This window comes from Exophiala viscosa (assembly GCF_022695815.1).
Source record: "Exophiala viscosa unplaced genomic scaffold EDD37scaffold_2, whole genome shotgun sequence".
NCBI lineage: Eukaryota > Fungi > Ascomycota > Eurotiomycetes > Chaetothyriales > Herpotrichiellaceae > Exophiala > Exophiala viscosa.
Genome location: NW_026944354.1, coordinates 2,135,036 through 2,152,115, shown reverse-complemented (window position 1 = coordinate 2,152,115; position 17,080 = coordinate 2,135,036). Strand labels below are relative to the sequence as shown.

At 51.1% G+C, this 17,080-nt stretch overlaps 8 protein-coding genes across 8 annotated transcripts; 4 read left to right on the top strand and 4 right to left on the bottom strand.

Moving 5' to 3' along the window:
• Nucleotides 1-562: 562 nt before the first annotated feature.
• On the bottom strand, nucleotides 563-1,927 carry EDD37DRAFT_259691 (TIM-barrel-protein domain-containing protein). The gene has a single exon (XM_062810800.1). It carries the CDS (start codon nucleotides 1,850-1,852, stop codon nucleotides 1,010-1,012), a length of 843 nt encoding a protein of 280 aa, XP_062673251.1. The 5' UTR covers nucleotides 1,853-1,927; the 3' UTR covers nucleotides 563-1,009.
• A 147-nt stretch (nucleotides 1,928-2,074) lies between these two features.
• EDD37DRAFT_622111 (uncharacterized protein) lies at nucleotides 2,075-3,814 on the top strand. The gene has a single exon (XM_062816038.1). It carries the CDS (start codon nucleotides 2,192-2,194, stop codon nucleotides 3,563-3,565), a length of 1,374 nt encoding a protein of 457 aa, XP_062673250.1. The 5' UTR covers nucleotides 2,075-2,191; the 3' UTR covers nucleotides 3,566-3,814.
• On the top strand, nucleotides 3,785-4,496 carry EDD37DRAFT_259669 (DNA-directed RNA polymerase II subunit D). Its single transcript, XM_062810799.1, has 2 exons — nucleotides 3,785-4,436; nucleotides 4,493-4,496. The coding sequence occupies exon 1, from the start codon at nucleotides 3,893-3,895 to the stop codon at nucleotides 4,349-4,351; it is 459 nt and encodes a 152-aa protein (XP_062673249.1). The 5' UTR covers nucleotides 3,785-3,892; the 3' UTR covers nucleotides 4,352-4,436; nucleotides 4,493-4,496.
• Nucleotides 4,497-7,160: 2,664 nt separating this feature from the next.
• On the bottom strand, nucleotides 7,161-9,082 carry EDD37DRAFT_259638 (Met-10+ like-protein-domain-containing protein). Its single transcript, XM_062810798.1, has one exon. It carries the CDS (start codon nucleotides 8,930-8,932, stop codon nucleotides 7,451-7,453), a length of 1,482 nt encoding a protein of 493 aa, XP_062673248.1. The 5' UTR covers nucleotides 8,933-9,082; the 3' UTR covers nucleotides 7,161-7,450.
• An 83-nt stretch (nucleotides 9,083-9,165) lies between these two features.
• On the top strand, nucleotides 9,166-10,780 carry EDD37DRAFT_622105 (uncharacterized protein). The gene is made up of 2 exons (XM_062816037.1): nucleotides 9,166-10,576; nucleotides 10,635-10,780. The coding sequence occupies exon 1, from the start codon at nucleotides 9,315-9,317 to the stop codon at nucleotides 10,377-10,379; it is 1,065 nt and encodes a 354-aa protein (XP_062673247.1). The 5' UTR covers nucleotides 9,166-9,314; the 3' UTR covers nucleotides 10,380-10,576; nucleotides 10,635-10,780.
• On the bottom strand, nucleotides 9,976-11,961 carry EDD37DRAFT_259469 (uncharacterized protein). Its single transcript, XM_062810797.1, has 3 exons — nucleotides 11,831-11,961; nucleotides 10,772-11,733; nucleotides 9,976-10,718 (listed from the first exon to the last, which is right to left on the bottom strand). The coding sequence occupies exons 2-3, from the start codon at nucleotides 11,693-11,695 to the stop codon at nucleotides 10,392-10,394; spliced, it is 1,251 nt and encodes a 416-aa protein (XP_062673246.1). The 5' UTR covers nucleotides 11,696-11,733; nucleotides 11,831-11,961; the 3' UTR covers nucleotides 9,976-10,391.
• A 423-nt stretch (nucleotides 11,962-12,384) lies between these two features.
• EDD37DRAFT_259442 (uncharacterized protein) lies at nucleotides 12,385-14,063 on the bottom strand. The gene has a single exon (XM_062810796.1). It carries the CDS (start codon nucleotides 13,933-13,935, stop codon nucleotides 12,631-12,633), a length of 1,305 nt encoding a protein of 434 aa, XP_062673245.1. The 5' UTR covers nucleotides 13,936-14,063; the 3' UTR covers nucleotides 12,385-12,630.
• Nucleotides 14,064-15,338: 1,275 nt separating this feature from the next.
• EDD37DRAFT_606177 (cyclin-domain-containing protein) lies at nucleotides 15,339-16,403 on the top strand (the record flags this gene model as incomplete). The annotated part of the gene is made up of 1 exon (XM_062814865.1): nucleotides 15,339-16,403. The coding sequence occupies one exon, from the start codon at nucleotides 15,339-15,341 to the stop codon at nucleotides 16,401-16,403; it is 1,065 nt and encodes a 354-aa protein (XP_062673244.1).
• Nucleotides 16,404-17,080: the final 677 nt, after the last annotated feature.

Below are 17,080 nucleotides of genomic sequence, written 5' to 3'. Positions count from 1 at the left end.
TCAGGAGGAGTGCCCCTTGAACAACACATCTGGGTCAAATGTACTGAGTCATACAGTTGTTGGGGACTGTAGGAGTGTTGTGAGCGTTGCTGCAAGTTGGTGTAACGCTCCGTAACCGTGTCAAGGTTATGCAGCGCATGTTTGCTGATGAAGCAGACAAAGTATGCTTGACACTACGGGACAGACGGCTATTTTATACGACTACAGAGAGAACCATGGTCGAGGCTTGCTGGGCCTTTGTCCTGGAGAAGCCCTGGCGGGTGACGAGATCTGGGTGCTGAAAGGTGGCAGAACGCTTCACGTTTTACGTCGTACTCGCATATATCGACCTCTCGAAGGACCGCTCAGAGCACTCGACCTTACCGGTGCTTCACATCACGTTTGAAAATTCAAAGCAGGCGAAGAGCTTCTCACATTTGTGGGTGAGTGCTTCATCAAGGGTCTCATGGAAGGCCAGTCCTCGATATGATTGGTGACAATCCGATACGACAACCTCCAGAGTGTTTGCGAGGCATGGGACATGTTTTCGAGAGCCTCTACATTGTTTGAGCGTTCGGATCTCTTCCACTCAAGACTACTTCAATGGCTTGCAGCACTTGTACCAGCAACCAGAACAACCACAGGGAGAGTCCGATAGCGGTGCTGTGGTTACGCCGTCGTCTCAGCGGCCCTCAAAGAAGAGCCGTCCGTTCCCTCTTCATTCTCATCGAATGACACCGGATCTTAGCCTGGACCGGAACATCGTCAGCCTGGGTTCAGTGAAGATTCCCCACCCGCGCATTGCACCTTCTTCAGCGCTGTGAGTGCCCTTGCGACGAAGTGCGGTGACTCGTGACATTCACAAGACCACCGTGTGCCATGCTTGAGCCACAATCTCCGCCAACGGGTGAAAATCGGTTGAAAGTGAAGTGGATGGAGTAGGCTGAGGTTCCGAGTCGATCATGCTGGCGCCGGATTAAGGCTCTTTTCCGGTGGCCTCAATGAAGGATCGCGAAACCTGGTCGGCTTGTCATGGCTGAGCAAGCTTCAAATCCTTGAACTCCTTGGTTGTGTTCGTTATAGCAATTTCGACTGGTAAACGCTCCATACTGCTGGCTCCAAAAAACCCATGGACGCCCTTTGTGTGATTGAGAACATAGCTGGCATCCTTTGGCTCTGCGATCGGGCCACCATGAGCAAGAATGATAATGTCAGGATTGATCTTGACTGCAGCATCTCTTATGTCCTGTATCAGCTTGACACAGTCATCAAGTGTTTTGCCAGTCTTTGCTCCAATACTGCCCGACGTCGTAAGACCCATATGAGCCACCAAGCAATCCGCCCCGGCCTTGGTCATCCTTTCAGCTTCGTCGACATTGAACACGTAAGGAGTTGTGAGGAGATCCATCTTGTGCGCCTCGGCGATCATTTCTACCTCCTTGTCGTATCCCATCCCTGTTTCTTCCAGATTTTCTCTGAAAGTGCCGTCAATGAGCCCGACTGTGGGGAAGTTCTGGACGCCGCAAAAGCCCATATCTTTCAGTTGCTCGAGAAACTTTGGCATTAGTCGAAATGGGTCTGTTCCGCAAACTCCTGCGAGGACACCCGTCTTGTTGACTATGGGAAGAACTTCCCTTGCCATGTCGACTACCACGGCGTTAGCGTCGCCGTATGGCATGAGACCTGCTAATGACCCTCGTCCGGCCATACGAAATCGACCTGAGTTGTAGATGATGATCAAATCTGCACCGCCAGCCTCGATGAACTTGGCTGATAAGCCTGTTCCGGCTCCTGCCCCAACGATTGGCTTTCCATTCTTGACGAGCTCTTGGAGGTGCGATAAGACTTCTGATCTGGAGGATGGTGGTGCCATGTTGAAGGACTCCTGTGGTGTGGGCGAAGCAGGCGAGCAAGATTTCTTATCGGGATTTTAAGAAGGTATCAAAATGATATGCGACTGTAGGACACATGCATGTCGCTCCCCACACGTCATTTGGTGTACGTGGAGACCGGGATCCTTTCGCGTACTGCGGGGGGAGAGGTCTATACGAGCATCGAAAAAGAGGGGCAAGCGAAATACCAACCACAGAAATGACTTGCTTTACGCGTTGCCTTGAACCTCATGTGAGCTCAAAACCTTGTATGAGATGCTGTTGGAAGTATTTACGACTGCATCAATCTCTGTGTTCACCCGGCACAACATTGATCGACCATGCCGAAACCTACTGTTCTCATCGTCGGCACCACCGACACCAAGCTCGATGAGATACTCTACCTGCGGAAGCAGATCCTCGCTCAAGGAACTTGCCAGACCAAGGTCCTCGATGTAAGTCACACACCAGCCAAGTCAACGCACGAAATCCCATCAGATGAGATTCTATCACCTTTACAAGAACAAGCCTCGAGCTTGAAATCACTCTCACGAGGAGACTACATCGAGAAAGCTATCCAGACATGTCTTCCTATTGTCAAAGACCTTGTCACCAAGGCTCAGATCCAGGGAATCGTATCTGCAGGTGGCAGTAGTGGCTCGTCGATCGCCACAGCTTTTATGCGAGGAGCCTGTCCCGTCGGTTTTCCAAAGCTGATGGTGTCGACGATGGCCAGCGGAGATGTAAAGCACTATGTCGAAGAGACAGACATCACAATGATGTACAGTGTTGTGGACATTGCCGGTGTCAATTCAATCCTCCAAAGAATTTTGTCCAACGCTGCCGCCGCAATCTCCGCAATGACAGTATCATATGCAAAGTCTCTGGTCGATCCGTCTGCAGCAGGAATGAAAGGCAAACGCATTGCAATCACCATGTTTGGAAACACAACACCCTGCGTCGATCAAGTCCGCAGAATCCTGACGTCCACACCGCATGACGTCTCAGATTATGAAATATACGTCTTCCATGCCACTGGTGCAGGTGGACGAGCGATGGAAAGACTGATCGCCGAAGGTCAAATTGACGCTGTCATCGACCTGACTACCACGGAGATCGCAGATGAACTCTTCGGTGGCGTTTTGGCGGCTGGTCCAGATCGCCTCGAAGTCGCTGCAAAGTTGGGCATACCTATGATTGTCTCCGTCGGAGCCTGTGATATGGTCAACTTCGGCCCAAAAGATACTGTACCTGAAAAGTACAAGGATCGAAAACTGGTGGAGCATAACCCAGCGGTGACCTTGATGCGCACCACGCCAGAGGAGAATAATAAGATTGGCGGATTTATAGCGTCGAAGTTGGCTACTCATGCCGTGAACCCGGAGTCGATTCGAGTTCTGTTGCCGCAAGGTGGTATCAGTGCAATTGATGCTCCAGATCAGCCATTTCACGATCCCGATGCTGACAATGCCTTGTTTGAAAGCATTGAGGAGGGATTGGAAGGGTCGAAGATTGAGATTGAAAAACATCCGATGCACATCAATGATGAGTTATTTGCTGGGCATGTGGCGTCGGCCATCCTGGAAGTCATGGGCGTTACGCCGAGGAAGTATCGTCTGGCGAATGCACGGAGAAGGAAATGGAGTTTCGATCATGGTGCTACGGTCATGTTGGCGAGGAGGACGAGTCAGATTGCGATTCCTGATGCAGCTTAATGGAGCACAAGAGGGAGTTCTGACAATGGCTGGCGTGGATCTCAAGGCGTGAATGGTTGTCTTTCGTCTGCTTGATAACTATACCAATGCGCAATGAAGTCAAAGTCATGTTGAACCTGAAGAAGGTGAGTGGAGGAGAATAAATATGGTTGAGAGTTGGGCTGTTTAATCTATCTTGTCCGGCTCATCGATTATCCGCCAAGGCTGCGCTAAATTTGGTGGGACTTTTGATGTTGACTTCAAAGTCCAACAACTGCAGACACCAGGTCGACTTTTCCATCACACCCATACTTTGACCACAACCTTGTCCCGGGCTCTTTCTGCACGATGCCTCACGCGGCTCCCTCTCGTGTTGCCCCAGTCGCGACCTCCGACCTCGAAGCCGGCGCAACGCTCAAACTAGGCGAATTTCAAGACGAAGCCACCCTGAACCTCTCCGAAGCGCGAATTGTCCTACAAAAGACGCTGGCAACTCGAGCGGCCAGGGGCGGAGGTTACGAAGAGACAGAGACCACAGCCAAGACGCGCGACTACCTAGAAATATTCGCCGTTTTCAAAGAGCTGGCCGAAGCGCAGCAGGTAGAAGGGATTATCAGCTCCTCGGGCGAGAATCTGGAGCGCTTCGAAAAAAGTCAGCTGGGTAGTCTGGTCCCGACATGTGCGGATGAAGCCAAGGCCTTGATACCAAGTCTGGAGAAGAAGGTTGAAGATGGCATCGTGACGGAGGAAGCACTGGAGGGCATTTGCAGTCAGCTGCAAAGACTGAAGAGGCAGGCTCAGCTGTGAGGCGTTGGTATTCAGGAACTAGGGACAAGCAGCATTGCTTTCTCTACACGACTTGAAGCCATCGGCAATACACGCTCCGCGAAAGGTCGGTACGACAGTGGGATTCTTTACGCGAAGGTATGGTTTGCCAACAACGGATAGTATGCGATCACAAATGGTCTGCGACGCCATTGCGCCGAGTCTGGTAGCCGGGACGTCCAAATCTGCACGCTTTGAAGATTGATGGCGAATGGATGTCCACTACGACTTACCGTTCCCTTAGAGTTCCCGCTCCATCAAACAGTCGGACCATACGAAAGCGGCTACCATCTACACGCAGCACAGCGAAATTGATGCACTTACGCAAAAGGTTGTGGCTGCCCCAGGAGGAGAGGCTACTCAAGCTTAACCACGTTCGATATGAAGATTATGCGCCGGTCGAACGAGGCTGTGGGGGGGATGAAGTTCTGCTCCATTGCACAGGAGCATAGACACAGATTAATACTGCCTCAACGAGTGGGAGGTATGAAGCATGATGCTTGAAGAGAATCTACATGTCCAAACTCTTGTTCGATCTTCGTCACCTACGTGTGTTTTATCTCACCCTGCACAGCAAGTGGAACCTGCCATCTCACGACCATATATTCCGCCATCACCATGAGCTGCCCACTTCACGCCCGTCCGTCCAATTTGCTCATAAGTCATCCGCTATGAGATGTCACCAAGTCTGTTTGATAAGACCCCCTAACGATCACTCTTTCGGCTGGTTTATAAAGCCCTTTGCGCCACAGGAATTCTTGTCAAACTCGTTCACAAATCCAGTCCGCCATTGCCCAATGCAACCACCATCAAGATAATCTATCCGAACAAAACAATCCCCAGAGACTACCGACAGAACTTCCACGACCCGTACCATCCTGCCCCAATGTCGTCTCCGGAGTACATAGTGAGAGATACCCTCCACACGTCTCAAGCGCCACGATACTGACTACCATCCATCAGAAAGTCATAATGACTGCGAAACTTTCAATGACCGTCCCAGTCAAGACATACCAGAACACTCGCGACCGGTCAATGCGGGCGAAATTTCAAGTCCCATGGCACCCAGATACGCCAAAACTTCAAGTTCGATCGAAGTCTTTCGTTGTCAAGCCAGGTCGAAAACCCTCGTCACCTGTTCTGGCAAAGGTGTCTCGATCGCCTCAGCAGGATAGGCAGGGTATTCCACCGCGCTCAAGGTCTTACTCTCCGAGACCATCTCGCCAGGAGCAAAACGACCAGTGTTCCGAACGGAGCAGGTCACTGACGCAGGATCGCGGACGTGTACCCGACCGCGGCCGAAGCCGCTCCCAGGCTGAGATTGACGGCAGAAGCGTATCATCGCCTGGACCGGTGACCCTCTCACGAAGGCTCGAACCCGCACGAACCGAAGGCATTTACGATGGCAGCCAGGATCAAGGCCTGGGCGGGAACCAGACCGAGTTTGGCTGTGGATCACACGATCCACGGTCGTGGTGAGATGTCAACCAACCGACCTAACCATGGCCCTTGGACTCTTGATGAGCACTGGAGACGAGTGAAACCGTGCTTCATTAGGATCGGGGAGGGTTTCGTCTATAAGACGACAGGCTTTGGAGACGCCGGTTGCAGCGCAACGAAGAGCAGACAGCAAGTAGCTTCATGGGTCACTACACATTGGGCGTGGTGAAACAACTATATGGCTATCAACGGGCTACTCATCACGCCCCGACATCCGACGAAGTGATATAAACAAGGAACGTCAATCAGATACATGGTATGCACAAGTGACAAAGGTTCAGGCTCATTTGTTGATCTTGCCTTAGGTAGCCGTTGTCAAGCCGAGCATTGAGCTGTGAATATAGCCGAAGCGTGCGATACGATCTGACAAGTTTGTGAAGCAAACAGTACCCTGTTTTTGAGTGTCACCTTGTTTGCCATCTGCAATACATAGCGTTCGTCTCCCTCCTCTGGACCATCCTTTTCCTGCAAATTCGCAGACACTGAACTTAGCCAAGATCCTAATCTGGATTTTCAGGGCGAGCAACATCGCAGCGTATCAAGCGGCAACAGTCAAAACAACAACACTTTCCAGACCTTGCACAAATCGAACAGTCCCCCACTATGTCAGAACAGCCACCTGTATCGCCGCAGGACAATCCTCCTCAAAACGAACGAACAACCGGCCCCATGGGACCAACTCCGACACGCACTGCGGATGCACATCCAGAAACTGACGCACCTGCTCGAGGAGCATCTGGATCTGCGTACCTTCGACGGTCGTACGACCCAATTTGGCGACTCGATGAGGATGATCCTAATTATCGTGATCCAGCTGATGATAAGACCTGTCGGTGCTGTACTGTCATGTAATGGTTATGATTGGAGGCCGGTGTTCAGATGTATCCAGGTTCAGGCTGGAGAGCTTGGGAGGTCTAGGGTGATGACGAATGAAGATAGTGAGTCGTGGCAAGGGAATCTGTGGCGGGACAGTACACGGTGCCATGGTCGCTTGATATGATGTCTAGGGCCTGGAAGCATTTGAAGCTCATTCGACGAGGACGGACCATTGTGGTGATGTCCAGATGCGGTGCATGTGTGCTTGGTGATCTTTCCTAGTCGTCTTCTGTGTTTGTATGGTCAGACTGGTTGCGTGACGGCGTTGCAAACAGCATTCCTGGATTTCCGGTACAAAAGGAGGCTTTGACCTCCACGAAAACCTGCGGCCTAGTCATACCCTCAAAATATCAAGAGTCCCAATCACTGACTGCCTCTTTGCCTTCGCGGAACCCATCTTAGTACATATATTCTGTCCTCACGATGCCGGTATAGATCGACAGGAACGGTCAATCATATAATACCGACCGTCACGAGCCGCATCGGGATCGAGGCATCATCATGTCGAGCCCCGAAGCTTACAGAGAGCGACGGCGCGAAGAACGTGAAGAGAGGCGGCGGGAGCGAGAGGAGATATATCGAAACGATGACCCGAGATACAACGGGTGGCGGGGTATATCGTGCTGCGTCGTGATGTGCCGTGCTCACGGCGGCAGAGTGTCGACACAATGCCAATCCATAGATCGGATGGCAAGGGTCATCATTTCAGGGCTGCGCGAATGCAACACTTGCTGGCAGCCGGAAGCTGGCGCAGAACATCTTCTTCTTCGGAGCAACAAGCCGGACATATCGAATCTGCATATCAAGCTGCGGATCATCCAGCCTGATTTCAGCACCAATATGTTCTGATATTCGCTTGCAGGTGTCCTCGTACTCGGCTTGCTCATTATCGAGCTTGGCTTGGAACAGATAGAGATGGACGAAAGGTAGCTTTTGTCGAGTATGTGGCTCGAAGTCTGCCTCTCGTCCATAGTAGACGCCCTTGAAAGCGTCCAGAAATTCAATAGCGCTTGCCGGCAGGTTCATAACATAATGAGAGAATGCCGTCGGCTCGTCCAATGTCCTTTCTTCGTTCTTGGCCGCTTCTTGGAAAGCCCTCTTCTCATCTTCGCTCGCTTTCCGTGAGATTTTGACCCTGGATTTGAGCACGACCTTTCGTGGATTTTGTGATAGTTTTGTTGTTGCTGTGCGGACAAAGTTCCGGCCATCATCGCACGAAGCTATCACGAAATCGCTTACTTTATTGCGTACAATGGCGTCTTGTAGAGCGTCATATGAGTCGGGGTTGAGGTCGTTGGCCCAGACAAAGACCTTGCGTTTGCCGGCAGGTATAGCGAATGGACCGACTCCGGCCATAACATCGCATACCGCCTCGCCCTCTCTGAATGACTCGAACAGGCGTGCATGCTCGGTTCCAAGGCGAGAGTTCCAATAGACTTTGCCAAAGTTGAATCTGAACTCACAACCTGACTCGTGGACTACCACGTCAAGGTCATCTGGTCCGGCAAGCACTTCATAAGGAAAAGTTCGGAAAACGGACTCGGTGCCAACATCAAAAGTCTTGTTGATCACTGTGGTAACGTTGGGGTTCTTGTCGAGTAGAACCTGACCGATCAAATACTTGTACGGTAGGTACGGGGTGCGCAAGTTGACATGAGCAACATGGCCCACCTGTGCGAAACCCGCTGGTGTCTCTTTCTCATCATCTGGGATTTCAGGTAGAATGGCTTCCAGTATGTTATGCATTGTCCAATCATCATAAGTCAAAGTCAAATCGTATGGTCTCAATTTGGCTATTTTGAGTTCCACTAATCTTGAGATAGTCGGTGACCATGTCTTTGGCTCATTTGCAGCAACCCCCGGAGTTAGCAGGAAACACTTTGCACCAGGCATGGTCTCGTCTTCTCGCAGTGGCTTGATAGGGTTGATTTTGAGCATATCACTGGACTTCTCAAGCTCTTTTCGCACATTGGTGATTTGCTTCATATCGGACACACTGGCAGCAGCTAATGGTATAACTTTGCGGAAAAAAGATTTATCCAGAGTCTTCATCGACCTACTGACAGGAGGCTGAAAAAGTTCTGGTAAGTCGGCGGAATTCATTTTTATTGTCCTCGAAATGGTAGGGGTTTGAAGGATTGACAAGTTCTGAAGTCGTGTTAAGAAAGATCGAACAAGAGCTGCCATGCGATCAAAAGAAGGTATAAAAGCAAACCGCTCACACAAGGAAAAAACGAGGATGTTGTTGATGCATGTGGAAAATATCGCAAGGCTGTAGAAGAATCTATGGTCAAGTAAAGCACTCCTGTCGCCGCTTTAAGTTACCATGCTCTAAGGAGAACGAGGCTGATCCCCAGCCTACAGTAAATGATTCGATTTTCGGCCTAGCGACCCTAACTTAGCCTCTGTGCAAACCTTTTCAGGGCTAAGTCTACCAATAACAAAGGGCCCATTTTCTGAGCTTGGGCGCGAAATCACTCAGGCATGCTCTCGACGCGCACAGACGCGTTAAGTTTAACTTAAGTACCTACCTACTGACGTCAATACTTATACCGTCTATCAAAAGTACATGAGGCAGGCACCGGACACTCAATGTGAGTATTCAACGTCAACTCACCAACATCCTCAATACCAGCACATCCACAGCATCGCATCGATGGCGAAGCGTACGCTCGATGCCTTTTTCTCGCTCACACCTACTGCGGCGAAGAGAGCACGAGTCGAACCACAATCAACCACAACGACCCTCAACAGTACAGTCGCCACCACCCATCCAACATACTCCTGGCCAGTTCCACATCTACCCGAGCACATATCCTCAGAAGTTGAACTCCTCGTGACGACTCAAGGCAAGGAGATCAAAGACCAGCCACATCTCGACCTCTTGTACTTCCAACCCTTCGTCCCGCGCTCCATCTCGCAAGATCTCTTCAACTTCCTTCGCTCTGAGCTCTTCTTTTACCGTGTCAAATACACCATCAAGCGGTTTGGCAAGGAAACTATCATCAATACTCCGCGTTTCACCACGGTCTTCGGCCTCGACGAGACAAGTTTCTTCGCAGATAACAATCAAATAGTCGAAGCCACATCTCCGACCAAACCTGTCCGAAAAGACAAATATAAATGCAAGCCTCGCCCTATCCCTGAATGCCTGGACCTTCTTCGCCGCGTCACCGAAGCCAATACAAACACCAAATACAACTTCTGCCTGGTGAACTACTATGCCTCCGGAAGCGATAGCATCTCTTTTCACAGTGACGACGAGCGTTTCCTCGGCCCCGACCCAGCCATTGCCTCTTTCACATTAGGAGCCAAACGAGACTTTCTCATGAAGCACAAACCGACCAAAGAAGACGAACCAAAACTGGAAACTCGAGACATCAAACTCCCCCTCGCCAGCGGTGACATGGTCCTGATGCGTGGTCCTACCCAGTCCAACTGGCTGCACAGCATTCCGAAACGCAAGGGTGGCGAAGCCGACAAAGGTCGAATAAACATCACATTCCGTCGAGCCATGATACCTGCCGGCACAGAGAACTATTACCGGTACAATGTTGGTGAAGGTGGCGTGTACCAATGGGACAGCACCAAACGGGAGATGATGCCCTGGTCAAAGTCGACAATCACCTCGTGATGGAAATTTTGCTCAATGAGTCTTCCGTTTTCTTCTAAAGCTAAAGAAATCCAACACCATTCTGGTAAACGACCTGTAAATCGTCTTACCCTCGACAGTATGCGTGGTGATCCCAAACATGAACAGAAACCCGATAGACAAGATTGCGACAACCATGAAACACAGCCAGTACGTCTTGAGGCTGTTGAGACTATAATGTGAATTTGGGAGCTGGATCGAGAAGTACGCTGTCATCAGGCTGACTGGGAGAAACAGGATGGTCGCCTTGGCCAACAAAATCGTCGTGCGAGTCAGCCGTTCCACAGCTTGCGACTCCTTGAGCGTTACCAAGTTGAAGTTCTGAAACCATGTTAGCATGAACGAACCTGAATGTGCAAAGGGGCGTGAATCACCATGAACACAAGCGACTCCTTCTCCTTCAAGCACTCCTCGATCTCGGTCAATGCATACAATTTGATCCGATCGAGCAATCTTTCAAACCGAACCACCGCGGACAAGCTCAACTTGACGCTCGACCCAGATCCTTCATCAGAATACATGGGCTCACTCTGCGGCATCTGCAGGTGAGTGGCAGGTGTGCTTGACGCGTGGTCGCCACCAGCAACACTATGATACCGTCCTTGATCCACTGTTGCCAGAGTCCCGAAGTCCGATTGCCTGGGCGATCGTTGGCGGTAGAGCAGTCTTGACACAATCAGCTCGTAGCTTTGATACATGAGTTTGAGCACGGTCAATTGTCGTCCGACGTTGTGCACCTGCTTGATCAGCTCGAGATTGGCCGCCTCGAACATGCTCTGTCTCAGAGTCTCAAGCGTGTCTCGGTAAGGATGTACTTTCCGTGCGATCAGCATATACGTTGACCACCAGTCGTCGAACAGATAATAGAACAGAAGACTCGCGCCTTCTGTCTCTGAAAAGCCATTTCCAGACGTTTCCGAGTGTTCATGAGATCGGACGCTAACCTTCATCAAGGCGGTTTGCGCATCTTCTTTATCATGCAGCGAAGACACATGCCCGAATACATTGAGCACGTTCCGTCTCGCAACTTCATGTGCTTCGGGTCTGAGGGGCCTCTGAAAGACCGATATTACCGTCCCGTCATCACAAATCAGCAAAGAGGTCCAGATGCGCACGCCGTCAGGTTTGTGGGTGTTATTATCAGCTTTGCTCTCACCACCGGGTAAAGAGAAGAGAGCGTTGTAGCCGACGTAGATGTACCGGTCGCCAAAATCAACGGAGCAGAAATGCCAGAGATCGCGAACGACGTCGCTGAAATTGATGTCCTGCAGTCCCGGCGGTTTGGGACCGGACTGCATAGTCTGGCTAGATGTGGCAGATACTCCCTTCTCGATGTCTGACAAATGGGCATCAGTTATTGCACCTTGCGCGGTTGTCGGGCTTTCCTTGCTCGTCGAAACGGGGTCCCTTGGTGACGGAGACCTCGTGCTTACAGGGCAAAGCAGCCCGGCCAGTCTTTGAGAGATGCCATACTTCTTAGCAACCGCTGCAATCGTAGCCTTCTGCGAGGGCGAGGCCCAGAAGTTCAACCATACAACTTCATTCTTAGCGCGTTCGTCGTTGAGCCATTCGAGAGCCTTTTCCTGGCTGACATCGACGGCACATTTTGCTCCGGCTGAATTGAAGCGTACAGCAAAGTTGTTTGTGTTTGGTGATTTCAGCCTTTCCGCACAGTCGTGGAATGAGGTTTCTATGTCAAGGTCGAACAACTGGTCATCGTTCTGTCCAGTGTTGCTAGCCATTGTTCATTGACTTCCTGGTCAGATTTTGTGGCCCGCCCATAGGAGGGTGTGAAAGAAACATCCTTACGAAGTTTGAACGGGATTGACCAAAAGGCATCTGTACGAGCACCCTGGCTGGACCTCCTGAGCATAGCCGCCGCCTCGCAACCATTAGATTCCAAGCCATTGGCTGTGAAATGCATGGCGGTGGTTACACGAGGCTTTTGGTGCCGCTGCGGCTGAACCCCGCCATGCCTATTGCAGTTTGCTTGCAGGGACTTTGGGGCCGGCCCTTTGCGCGCTGACCCCTCGGTCCCAGCCTGACTGGCAGTCTCCAGCTGACCAACAACCCAAGATCTTTTGCACAGTACAATGCGCATATATACAAGCCGCCATACCTTTTGCGGTACATGATGAGTTCAATACTAAGATAAGGAGTAGTATCACATGTTCGAACGTATCGATGTCTCCTCGAAGTCCAAACCCCATCATTTCAATATGCCTGACACCCATCACAACTTGGCCACCAAGTCGCCGTCCTTCGAGCCCGGTGCAGCACGAATTCGGCCAATGTACTTATCCTCAATCTGATCCGCCTCCTCATCCGGTTCTGCTTCCATAAGCACCTTTCCATGCTCGCTAGCGACCTTCAGTCCCCAATACGTCTCGTGCCTCTTCCCATCGAGGAGAGGACAAGACCACCTATCCAGATTCCGATCTCGAATCGACCGGTGGATCCGCTCAAACGTCCTCTCCATAGTCAACGCCTCACGATCTTGCTCTAACATTTGGTCGACAATGCCCGTGATCTTGTCTGTAATTGATTCGTGAGGGTCAGCGGTGGGTTGTTGGGCGATACGCGTCCATTTCTTGCTCGGGTTGGGCTTCATCCGGTCTGGCAGGAGGTAGTACTCATCCTTATCGTCTGGGTCATACGGATCTTCGTCCGTAAACGCCAGTTTCTTGCCCTTATTGCATTGAGCGAGCATCCATGCTAGACTGACGTCCGAGCATGCTGGATCATAGTGGCCACCTCCGACATCAGAGTGGACACCACTGAACCATACTTGCTTGATCTCCTGGAGTTTGTCCTTGCCTGCTTTGTATGCCTGGGGCCATTGCCAGAGAGTGGGCTTGTAGGGGATGCGACGTTCGTCGAGCGACAGTGCGTGATATGCATGGCCGACTCGTGGGGAGAGTTCGACATTGTGCAACTCGATCTTCTCGCCCATGGATCCTTCGGCATGGAAGCCGACTGTGTCGAACACGCCGACGATCTTGATGGCTTCTTTTGCCTTCTCATTGACTTGGGTGCCGATCTTTTGCAAGAGCTCCGGAGTGAATTCGAAGTCCGGTTTAGTGGTGGGATCTTTATAGTATTGATCATAGACTTCGGGGAAGTAGTCCATTCCACGTTTGGTTAGGAGACCGAGTTTGGTGACGAGTCCGGCAATGGACCGAGCTGTATATGCACCGCGTGAGAAGCCGAAGAAAAAGATCTCGTCGCCAGGGTTTGGGTCGTAGTTGTGAGCTAGGAAGCCGTATGCAGCTCGAATGTTGGCTGAGAGTCCAGCACCATATGCCCCGCCTTGGAGTTTGTCGTTGGTTCCTGTACCGACGCCGGGCTGATAGAAGATGATTTGCTCGACCTCTTTCTCCTTGCCTTCTTTATCTTTGATGACGGCGACTGGGGCGATGGCTCTTGACAAGCGTGCTACGTTTGTAGGATAGGCGAACTTGTTGCCTGAAAGAATGTTTTGCCATGTACCATCGCAGAGAACGATGAGGCGTTTGAACTCAGCCGCTGGACGGGACATGTTGTTGGCGACTCGCCTAGCAGTGTGTCAAAGTAACGATAAGATGATACCTAGTCAGTAACTTCAATTGACAGCAGAGGGTAAGTAGAAAAAAAAGGCAATGGAGGGTGTGTGTTTGAAGTGCGAGCCTCGGGGAAACATTCTTGTGGTTACACCTGCTCTCAGCTCACCTCTTGTAAGGGCTTGGAATCACCAAGGCTGGCTGACTGTGGTGTCAGCCATTGGTGTGTACGCCTTGTTGAACAGAGGGGTAGATTCAGCTACATGCAAGAATATGAAGACGAGACCTCAGTTCCAATACCTTGGCCACGAGAGGCATGATCAATTGGAAGCCCACCTGGCGAGGTCTCGTACTCGGGCACCGCTGCAAGTTAGGGCACTGAAGATTGAGGGGTAGAAACAATTCTTCAACGAGTGAAGTTCGGACGTGCATCTTGGTCCTTCGGGGTAGCATTGATATCCCTGACTTTGCAGCGTTCGACAACTCAGTCGGTCATAATGTGAGATGTCGCGAAGGTATCGAGATAGGAGTTCGTGATCAGCATCTCGTCAACAGGATCTGCGACATTGATCAGGATGGAGCCGGATCAGCGCGTCTCCAATCCGCTCATCCGAGACGAACACAATAGTCCAAGACTAATAGTTCAAGGCTGGCGTGGGTCAATCCCAAGGGTTGAGGGACCTGAGCGAGGCACAATGATTAGTTGGGTGTACCAGTAAGCAAGTGTCCCCGGTTGGTCGCAAAGGACCTGAAAGTCGAGGTCGAGACCAATAATTAGATGGGTCCCCAGGATATAATGGAACTTATGAGCAGCGCGTGACTTGTCGACCTTTTTTCTTTTTCAATGGTGCGGCTTCGATCCTCAAGGCCAGTAGAAGTTGTGAGTCGATGGAATCAAATATACCTGCCATGGCCATCGTTTTGATCTTCCAATATATTCACCGTGCACTGTTCAATTGATAGCAGGCCTGTCCAATACTCGCTCACCCATTCCCCGATCGATGCTCTGTGCTTCCCTCATCCGTCCGTGGTTGTTGCAGTTAGCCAAAAGTCAAAAGCTGAACTCATCCCGCTTTGCAGTGCATTCACCAAACTGACCTTGTACCCCTCGCTCGACGTCAGTCTTCCCATCATATCTGTCAAAGCAACCTCCAGGTATTTCTGACAGCCTTCTAGAGGCCTTCCATTCTCTGTGTCATTGCTGTTGAGACGCGTCACACCTCATACGACCATCGACTGCCTCTGGACGAAGACGACCCTTCGCGAAGCCTTGACGCGTGCGAGCCTGACCATGTGGCAGCAGTTGGGCTGCCAGCCACGACCACCTCGAAATACCTTCACGGCTGTCCCTGCGCTCATGGTCGAAGTAGGCTGAATAGCAAGACTGCACGTATAACACACTATGGGGGAGTCTGAGCGACAAGGACAAGGACAAGAGAAGGAAGCATGTACCCACTCAGAGCCGAAGCTGCCTGCTCGTCCGGAGCCCGCAAGTGACAAAGGAATCTTTCCTTCGATCAAAAGCCCGTCTCTGGAAGGTCTCGAGGAAATCACGCCTGACAATGTCGACGTCTTCCAACTCGAGGCCGTGGCAGCTCTGAAAATGCTCTGCCGCAGCATTGACACACTCGTCAAACTCACAGGCGATGTCCCGCCTACACCACCAGCACGCAGTCGCGGTCCTTCGCCAAATCCAGGCGTTTCCAAGCTACGCGAGTCTACCACTGCAGATACGGTCACGCCAAAGAAAGAAAACATTGGGTTCCCATCGTTCGGTCAGAAACAGCATGAGCACATTGACGGGGTAGTATTTGTTAAGACACCCATCGGTTCGCCTGAAGCGCATGCTCATGAGCCTACGTCGGCGGCAGATATTGGGGCTCATGCCCAACCAGTCTATATTCAGCATGGTGCTTTGGCACGGAAGTTCTACTCGAAACGTCCTCCGCCCATCTCAACCGAAGAGTACCTCATGCGCATGCACAAGTACTGTCCGATGTCGACCGCAGTCTATTTGGCCTCATCAGTCTATATTACCCGTCTGGCGGTAAGAGACCGTCTCGTTCCGGTCACACCACGAAATGTCCATCGGTTGCTTCTGGCTTGCCTTCGGGTGGCTATGAAAGCACTCGAGGATCTTTGCTGGCCCCATGCCCGTTTCAGCAAGGTTGGAGGTGTCTCTGAGGGCGAGCTCGGTCGGTTGGAGATCACGTTCTGCTATCTCATGGACTTCAGTCTGAAAGTTGATGCTTCCATGTTGCAGGACGAGGCCGAAAACTTGTGTCGGCACAATCGGTATGACTCTGTAGACCTCAACAACAATCATGTCACACCGCTGGAACTGAGAATGCCAGATGAGGGCGAGAGAAAGTTAAGGACTCCTGAAAAGAGAAAGGCAAGCGGGACATTACCCAACAGACCCGCTATTCATGTCGGGACGAGCATCGAGGTCGTCAGTCAGTCTTGAAGAGGGCGATGCTGAGTATGTGTACTCGTTTATGAACCTTTACGGCCGCAGACGCAACAAGATTTGGACCATCCTGCTTGCTAGGAATGACTGCAGCAGCTAATGGGTGGTTTGATGGGCGAGATTGACGCCGGAGCACAGATTGACTGATGTCTGGGACGATGTGCCGAAGGTCTTCATCAGCATATTTTCTTTGAGAGGTTGCACCATTTTTATATCCCTCCTCTAGTGGCGTGTGCATCTGGGATGAGTTCTACTGCACCATTCGGGGTCTTGTTGATAGCCATCGACAGTAATATAAGTACGGAGGCGTGCACCATTTGTAGTGTCCAGCAAAAACTTAGAAAGACCGGGTTTTATGACCTGACACAGCAACTCCCTAGCTTCTCGGCCCTATGAACCTAGAGATGCCTAAAAACGGTAACTCGCTTAGATAGTATAGGTAACTAAGTATAGGCGTTATCGGAGTAAAGCCAAGTATTTTCAGGAGCTAGTAGCTATATTATAAGCCTGAGCTAACTATTATAGACGCTTCGGTAAGGAAGTATAGGTAACAAGATATAGGCACTCCTAATAGGGGCTACGGCAGAAAAGCCTGCGTGTTTTGAAAGACTAGTCTTTTTAAATTTCTGCTGGACACTACAAATGGTGCACGCCTCCGTATCGATGCGCCAAGA

Excerpts from the sequence above, each read along its gene's own strand:
- EDD37DRAFT_259469 (XM_062810797.1), bottom strand. The coding sequence starts at position 11,695 with ATGCAGTCCGGTCCCAAACCGCCGGGACTGCAGGACATCAATTTCAGC. Across the intron at positions 10,719-10,771 it reads AGGAGTCGCTTGTGTTCATG|AACTTCAACTTGGTAACGCT; the intron begins GTGATTCACGCC and ends ACATGGTTTCAG.
- EDD37DRAFT_259442 (XM_062810796.1), bottom strand. The coding sequence starts at position 13,935 with ATGTCCCGTCCAGCGGCTGAGTTCAAACGCCTCATCGTTCTCTGCGAT.
- EDD37DRAFT_259669 (XM_062810799.1), top strand. The coding sequence starts at position 3,893 with ATGCCTCACGCGGCTCCCTCTCGTGTTGCCCCAGTCGCGACCTCCGAC.
- EDD37DRAFT_622105 (XM_062816037.1), top strand. The coding sequence starts at position 9,315 with ATGAGGCAGGCACCGGACACTCAATGTGAGTATTCAACGTCAACTCAC.
- EDD37DRAFT_259638 (XM_062810798.1), bottom strand. The coding sequence starts at position 8,932 with ATGGCAGCTCTTGTTCGATCTTTCTTAACACGACTTCAGAACTTGTCA.
- EDD37DRAFT_622111 (XM_062816038.1), top strand. The coding sequence starts at position 2,192 with ATGCCGAAACCTACTGTTCTCATCGTCGGCACCACCGACACCAAGCTC.
- EDD37DRAFT_259691 (XM_062810800.1), bottom strand. The coding sequence starts at position 1,852 with ATGGCACCACCATCCTCCAGATCAGAAGTCTTATCGCACCTCCAAGAG.